The following is an 8,538-nucleotide window of genomic DNA, read 5'->3' as shown; positions in this document are numbered from 1 at the left end:
TCATGTCCCCTCCGTGTGAGTTGGTCCTCCAACCTGTGGGCAACTTCGACGTGTGTGTCCTGGTTGCTGACAGAGCCCACATCTCTTTCGTCTGTTCGGATCCGCCTCGTCTATAGTAGTCTGTATTCTAGTTGACCTGGGATGTCCCTTGCTCGCACGTCTCTTGTTGGGATCCGGAATCACTGTCGGCTCATCGTATGGTGGCCAGAAACCCTCGGGAATGGGAGGTGTGAACCCCATACGGTACACACTAAACACGGAGCTAAGACAATACACTTGGTGGACATACGGCTGCCAAGTAAGCCGTGAATAGGCACAGCATGTCAGGGCGTGAGGACACGGGAAATGAAGTGCCTGAAAGTATCCGCAGTCACATGTCTGAGCTCCAAGTGAAACCCTATAGCTACCTAGTGAGAACGAACCAGTAGGAGTAGTCTCCGAGACGGTGAACTCCGAGTTATCTCTATCGTACAAACTCACCGTGAAGCACCTCGCCGTCTTGAGATTGGCCTCTATACACTTCACCAGGTATTGACTGAATTGTTGTCCGGTACCAAGCTGCGCCTCAGCCTCTCTCCCCTTGCAGACAAATAGTTTCGCCAACCTCCCGTAAGTTGCCTTCACTAGCGAGCACACAGGCAGATTCCTAACCCCCTTCAGGATTGAATTAACACACTCGGAGATGTTTGTCGTCATGTGCCCAAATCGCCGACCCTCATCCCGATGCTGTGTCCATAATGAATACTCAATCCGGTTCGCCCAGTCACACATAGTAAGGTCTTCAAATCGAAGAATATCAAACCAATAATTGAACTCCACTTTGGTCTTAGCATACGCTGCATTCACAAGCAGCCTCTTTGTGTCCTTGCCCTTGAAGGTCAGGGCAAAATTTGCTGTGACATGTCGAATGTAGAATGCACAGTAGGCCGCGAAAGGTAGCCATCTTCCGTCCGGAGCCTCAAGTGTGGCCTTGATGCCGTTATGCGTGTCTGATATAACTAGCAGGTCCGGCTGCGGGGTCACGTGCTGACGCAGGTGAGAGAAAAAGAAGGACCAGGACTCGGCATTCTCACCTTCAACCAGCACAAATGCAATAGGCAGAATGTTGGAGTTCCCGTCCTGTGCAATGGCGACGAGCAACGTTCCCTCATACTTGCCATACAGATGGGTGCCGTCAATACTGACCAACGGCTTGCAATGACGGAATGCCTCTATACATGGTGAAAACGTCCAGAACAGTCGGTGAAAATAAGCTTGCGACTCGTCCACATGTCCCCCAACTCGAACAGGGCTCGTTCGAAGGACTACAACAGTACCAGGCAACAGCCTTCTGCTTCGCCAACCAAACCCTCCTGTACGTCGGCCTGAACCCAAAGTGTGCGGCCGTAGCATTCAGGAGCACCTTGATGCTAACGGATGCATCAGCTCTAACCATTGGCATGATGAATACCGAGATCACATGATAATCCAAACTCCTGTGGTCGCTCGAGATGGAGGTTGCGAAACACGTATGTGGTCCGTTGTACCGTTTGACCTCCCAAATGCCCTTGCGCTGCCGGAGACTAAGCCGAATCAATCATGTGCACCCACTCCCAAACTCAGAACACTTCCCAACATATCGGCGATAGTCAGACACCACCACCTTGTACTGTACCCCGCATCGAATGTTGTACGTCTTCACACTTAACACAGCCTCATCTTTATCCTGAAATTGCTGACCAACCTAAAACTCTGTCAGACCTGCAAACTTTTTGGTATCTCTAGCTCCAAATCCAGCAGCCTCTCCAGGAACCCCCTCTTGCCTCATGGCCTCCAAGTCCAAGATGAAAAGTGCGGAGGGTACTGCTGTGTGCCAGAGCTTGAACCACCTCCGGCCCCAGCTGGCTCACTGGCTCCAATATCGTCGCCACTGTTATCAGCAATTATATCCGGCTCTACATCATCATCGTCTGGATCATCCAACACTGCATCTCCCAAACCAGCCGGTGCAGCACACTGTAAAGAGGTCGGCACGAAATCCCCTATTCCAACATCGCCGCCTCCACTACGGTTGAGATCAACAGCGAACAAAGGAGAGGCGACAGGTTCGACCGGAGGTTCATACACAGGTACGGACGAAGATGCGCTAGCAGGTCTGGAGCTAGAACCGGCTACCGTGCCTACAATGGAGGTATACCGGTTGGAACCCCCCGAGCTAGATACCACATCAACCAACTTCGCCAACAGTTCAGGTGTCCTAACTTCGGGAAATTGCTGACGACAATGAAACATGACCTGCAAGTCCACATCACTCCCGATCGTGAAACAATCATACTTCACGATTTCTTGCAGGACCGAGATTGGAATGTGATAGAAAAACTTCTTAACCCGTTTCATGCCTACCATACCAAGTTTTTATAGTACAGAATTAACAAGGTCATCATAGCTCGTCGTAGGCCTCATGAAAATACTGAGAGGATCCTTATCGGTGAACTTCACACTGGATCGTGTTTTCCTCTTAATCGATCTTCTGTGGTGAACCAAGACTACAAAACTCTATTCACTATCCATTTTTCCACTCTAATGAAATCAATTCACGTTCACACCATATATATACACCTTTGGTCCTTTATAATTCGAACCATACATTGTATAATTCGAATAAACCTATTTCGAATTACTTGGGATTGCGAGTTGGGGAGTAATTCGAATCACCCTTATTCGAATTACTGTGTGTGTAATTCGAATCAGGTAGATTCGAATTAGTGTGTGCGTGTGTTTGTATATAATTCGAATCCAGTTGATTCGAATTATGTACAAGTGGAGTTTGAATTTAGCTGGTTCGAACTACATATAAACTTGCATTGGTTGATTCATGAACCACATTTTGGTTTGGCTGATTCCTGTAAAATTTTGCTCACCCTGGCTTATTTTTGTGATTTACCCTTGTGTTTAAGAATAACAATTTGAGTTATCATAGCAAGTTCAATATTAATGGATATATGGTTTGGGTGCATTGGGTTATAATAATTCGCTTTATGTTTAGGCATACAGGATGATACATGTATACAAATAGTTATATATTTATTGAAAAAATCTGGTAGAAACGTATTATGAGAATTATATAATTTTTCAGTAGTATATAAATTACCGTTACATATGATATAAGAGAAATTTTAAAACTGGTGATGATTAAGCTGACTTGATTACACGAGTATAATTTAATTCAAAATTTTATCGTTAAAAAATTATTATATCGCTGCACAGGGTCATCTGATAATTAGAATACATCAATTTCGTAGTAGGAACTTGGATACCATGTAAGAATACAATAAAAGCTATGTATAAAGCATTTGAGAAGAAAAATTAATAAAGAAGAAAATAATAAGCATGATAATTAGACTACTGTATTCAAATAAATATATTCATTATATATATAAATAGAAAAAAAATAATGAGATTTAGAAACAAACTAACTGCATAATGAATAACCAAAAAGGTCTATAGTGTTTGATGGAAGAAAAAATCCTAATAAATATTAAATACTTAAAAACTTCTAAATTCATTGATTTTTTATCATCAACAGGAACGTCAAATTTGACCTTACTCCCTTTGACTATGCTATGTTAAAGACAAAATCTGTGCCTTCTCCTGATAAGAAAAATTTCTGATGATGTAGAACCTTTCCAATGAAGTTTCATTGTGAAAGAAGGTCCAACCTTTTGACGTACATTGACATAAGAAATCTCATTTGATTTTGTATATTGTAAGCAAATTGAATATAAGAGAAAAAGAGGTTAAGACCGACCTTTTGGCAAATTGAAAATAGATTCCCAACAAGAACAATGAGATTCTGTCTTTTTTGCATGAACAACTACATATCAATCAAAGACGCATATGCATAACAAACAATAATATTTCAAATATTACCAAAATTAGAAGATATACATTAGATCAAATAATAAGAAATATACATAACTCGTTATCGCAAAGCATTACGAATTTGTGATTGAAGCAGATCCCCTACAAAACTTTGTGCTACCGCCTGATAGTGAGGGTGTGTCTTAAGAAAGTGAATGGAGGAGACCAATAAGAACTAAAGAAGAAGAGATAAGTAAATAGAAGAGAACAAAAATAATGGAGAGAATCCCTTTTTTTAATTTTGAGGAGGAAGAGAAAAAATTGGAAATAGAAAATGGAGAGATTCCCTTTTATAATTTTGAATTTAAATTCAAAATTTAAAAAAAAAACTAAAATTTTAGGGAAGTATGTACATGCGAAGCAAGTTTAAAAATAGAAAAGAAAAATTTGACACGATCATAAAATATAAAGTGTAATAAAAATAATTTCATATAGGAGTGGTATGGTAATAAGAGTCGTAATGTAAAGTGTAATGAAAATGGTTTCATGTAGAAGTAGTATGATAATAAGGGTCATGATAAGTGAAAAATAAAAACATTGATATTTTGATAGAAACTTAGAATAAATATAAGAGATGACACGTTAAAATTTCACTACAAAAATAATCTTCTTTTCAATGTATTAATGTTATAGGATTTCTATCATACACCAATTCTACTTCCTTAATTCAAGAAGTATAACATGTTATCTTTATCTTCTGCCTCAGCGATTTCAATTTAATCAAACGAAACTTCTCCATGTCGTTTTATTGTTCATCATGGTGCAAGTCTTGTCAACTGATACGTTTGACCTCTCCATGGTGAAAAAGTCTCCAGATATATTTATTCTGAGCAAATTCAAACTTCAAAGAACCCATTGAGTATTATTCTTCTATATACCGAAGAGACAGAACTTCAAGCTTAAAATACAATTATCAAAAGAATTCTAACGCGAACACTTGCCTCTATTCAAGAATGAGTTCTCGTATTCGTAGTAATCTTTGCCGAATAAAATCCATGCCCACTACATCCAGTTTTATATAATGGTTACGTTTCTCAAACTTTGGTCCTAATTTTTTTGTGTTTAATTACACTAAAGATACAAGTGGCTCTTTATTTTACTTTCTTGAAGCAAAAACAACATAGATTTTAACATTCTTATTTTAAAACAAAGTGACTCTTTCCTTAAAAAATCTTTCAATACTAATAAAATCAATTTAGTAGCAATTTTATTTATAATTGGATCCCGCTAGGGAGACAATGGACTATTTAGGGAGACAATGGACTATTTGTACAATGACTATTGAGTTATAAAATGAACATCCCTATACTATTTAGAATAACCAAGGATCGAACTCTTGACATTTGGGATCTAAAGCTTTAATACCATGTCATGATACCACTCATTCCAAAAGCTTCAGCTGATCGGAAAATGTAACACTAATAATTATATCTCTAATACTCTATAAATTTCCATTGTACACATTGTATAAATATCTCATTGGCTCCTCATACTTTCCCTTTATAATTTATAGAGATTAGATCACTACCATTATCATTAAGAGTGGTGTTTATACCTAGCCTAAAACATAAGTTAGGTTCAAAACCAGAAAAAATCTAAAATACAGCTGACTATAATCGATTTTTTTACAGGTCGAATCATGACAACCTCTTCACTCCCAGAGAAGTTATAAGTTATAACTAACCTCTAATATCTCAACAATCCTAAGATAAAAAAGACAGTTATCTACTATCAGAAGTGAAACTACTCCAACGATAATTATTGGCTCATCACCTATAAATACATTAATACTCTTTAGGTATACTTAAGTTCAAGTACATTTAAACTTGCTAAGACCCTTAGTGACTTAAGAATCAGAGTATTTTACAGATATTAACCCCACCTTCTCACAAACAACTCGAATGACGTTTACTGAACGTAGGCTAAGTCGGGATCTGCTCCATTAAAAATTTGGGCCTTTCATACAAATTCAAAAACAATCTAATTTCAGATAACTATCGGACGTAGAAACAGGTGGCATAATAACAAGTCAATCTATTTAACACATCAAAAATGACGATTATCTGTAAATTTTTTTGTTGTTATATTTTTTATTTTTCTTATAATAAGTTATCTATATGTAATTTATTTGAATAAAAAAGTTAAAAAATAAATAATCTGTTTTTTAATAAAAAATACCAAAAAAATAAATAATACATTAGCTCATATTTCTTTATATTTTAATTTTTAGTATCTTATTTTTTGTTTTATTTAATTAAAAAAAATTAAAAAAACAAACACAAACTAGCCCACCATAGCCCCTACCAACTACTTCCCCGTTATTATCATCGTACTTTCTCTTCTTTATTTGCTACACTACCAAATCTCATTACAGTCACCATCTTATTATTCTATTTTCTACTCGTACAACGTCCCAAAAATGTCTTCGTGCAGTACTTTTCTGTGACGTCATTTTCAATAATAGGCATTCTTCATGTATTTTTTGAAAAAAAAAATATCAATTCTATACATTACAAATAAAACTGCTGTTTAATTTTTAGAGAAAAGTACAAACAAATTCTTGATTTTTTGTCCTGCGAATATTTTCATCCTTTATCATTAAAAAATACTTTTAAGTCTTTGACTTTCACAAAATTTGAACGGATCAGTTCTTCCATTCAAGACCCAACAAAAAAATATGACGTGGCTCTCGTAATGTTTGTCACGCATATGCGTTGTCTGTTAAACTTCTCTCTCACGCATATGCATTGGTCACGCGTACGCGTCGTCATGAATTTAATAAATCCTCATTTTTTCATGAATTCTCCCTTTTCCATGTTTTTTTTTCATTTTTTTCAAGTCATTCTTACCTTCAAAACTTTAAATCACTCAAACAAACATATCAAGGCATCGAATGGAAGAAAATAGCAAGCCTTAGAAAGCAAGATTAGTAGAGAATTGAGAGAATCGACCCTCAAACACTAAAGATATTAGAGTGCAAACACTTCCGATGAAGGGTTCGATGCTCAATCCCTTGTTCTTTATTTTCACGAGTTTTCTTCTTACAAGTATATTTATACTTCATTTTGAGATTTGAATTAGTGGAATTCATTAATCATCATACTATTTTAGTCGGGAGTCATTCAGATAAAGACGTCTAAAACATATTTTTTAAAGATGTTTTCTATTAATTAAAATTTAACACATATAATCGATTAAGTCGTGTTATTTTTGTCAAAATTAGGTTAGACAAATTAATTTAACTGAAAAATTAGTGAATCAAATCTTGAATCGGTCTAAATTAATATTATTTTTTATAAAAAATGACTACAATACCCTTATTATAGAAAATAACTAAAATACTCCTATTAATTTTGAAAACTTTAAATTCTAACCCTATAATGACAGAGAAGTAAAGGACTAGAATTTAGAATTTAGGATTCTCAATATATATATATAATAATAATAATAATAATAATAATAATAATAATAAGAGTATTCTAGTCATTTTTTATAATAAGGGTATTGTAGTCATTTTCTATAAAAAATAATATTAATTTAGACTAATTCAAGATTTGATTCACTATTTTTTGGATCAAATTAATTTGTCTAGCCTAATTTTGACAAAAATAACATAGTTTAGTCAATTATATGTGTTAAATTTTAATTACTAAAAAATATATTTAAAAAAAGACATTTTAGACATCTTTATCTGAGTGGCTCCCATCTTAGCCCTACTTGTTCATATATATTCTTGGTGATTGATTCATTTTAACTAAATAGGTAGACACATTTTGCATATTAGTTGATGAACAAGAGTTAGTCCTACTTGTTCATATATGTTCTTGGAGATTGTTCATATATTTTCTCCCATTTGATGTCTTAATATGTTTGTTTGGGTGATTTAAAGTTTTGAAGGCAAGAATAACTTGAAAAAAATAGAAAAAAAGCATGCAAAAGTGGAGAATTCATAAAGAAATAAAGAAATTAAATTTATGGCGACGCGTATGCGTGACCCACGCGTACGCGTGACAAGCATTATGGGAGTCACGTCAGACTTTTTCGTTAGGTCTGACGGAGGTATTTGGATTGAAGAATTGATCCGTCCAAGTTTTATGAAAATCAGAAATTTAAAAAATTTTTTAATGATCAAAAACGAAAATGTCTGTAAGACAAAAACTTAGTAACCTATTTGTCATTTTTCTTTAATTTTTATTTGTTAGGGCAGATTTGAGAATTTCACTCAAATATCACCACCCAAAGTTACTTTATTGCTGTTTGGAGTAAATTATCTGAAAAGTTTAAAGGTGGGTCTAAAATAGAATATAACCATAAGAACTAAAAACATTTATTTTTTTAAATATTAGAATAAAGCAATAATTTTAGTAAAACAGTTAATTAATATTTAAAAATAAATACAAAATCAATAATAGTTGAATACTTGATTCAATTGACAAAAAGAGGGAAGAAAAAAATGAAGTCTAAAATTCATGAATTATATTTTAAATAACATAATTTTTTTATTCTCACTTAAAAATATTGAGTTGGAATCTTATTTTCCACTTAAAAAAGTAGAAATTTAAGTGCAGTCAATTTTAATAAAATTAATAATTGAGAATGGTTAGATAATTTAACTGATTTAACTAAAATTTGATTTAA

The 8,538-nt window shown here is 34.7% G+C and overlaps 1 protein-coding gene across 1 annotated transcript; it reads right to left on the bottom strand.

Moving 5' to 3' along the window:
* On the bottom strand, positions 1-1,392 carry LOC130967062 (uncharacterized). Its single transcript, XM_057891884.1, has one exon. The coding sequence runs from the start codon at positions 1,390-1,392 to the stop codon at positions 1-3; it is 1,392 nt and encodes a 463-aa protein (XP_057747867.1).
* Positions 1,393-8,538: the final 7,146 nt, after the last annotated feature.

Source organism: Arachis stenosperma, chromosome 3 (assembly GCF_014773155.1).
Source record: "Arachis stenosperma cultivar V10309 chromosome 3, arast.V10309.gnm1.PFL2, whole genome shotgun sequence".
Lineage (NCBI taxonomy): Eukaryota > Viridiplantae > Streptophyta > Magnoliopsida > Fabales > Fabaceae > Arachis > Arachis stenosperma.
The sequence above is the reverse complement of the archived record's forward strand: the minus strand, read 5'-3'. Positions and strand labels throughout refer to the sequence as shown.

Coding starts and splice junctions, on each gene's coding strand:
- LOC130967062 (XM_057891884.1), bottom strand. CDS start 1,392: ATGCTACGGCCGCACACTTTGGGTTCAGGCCGACGTACAGGAGGGTTT.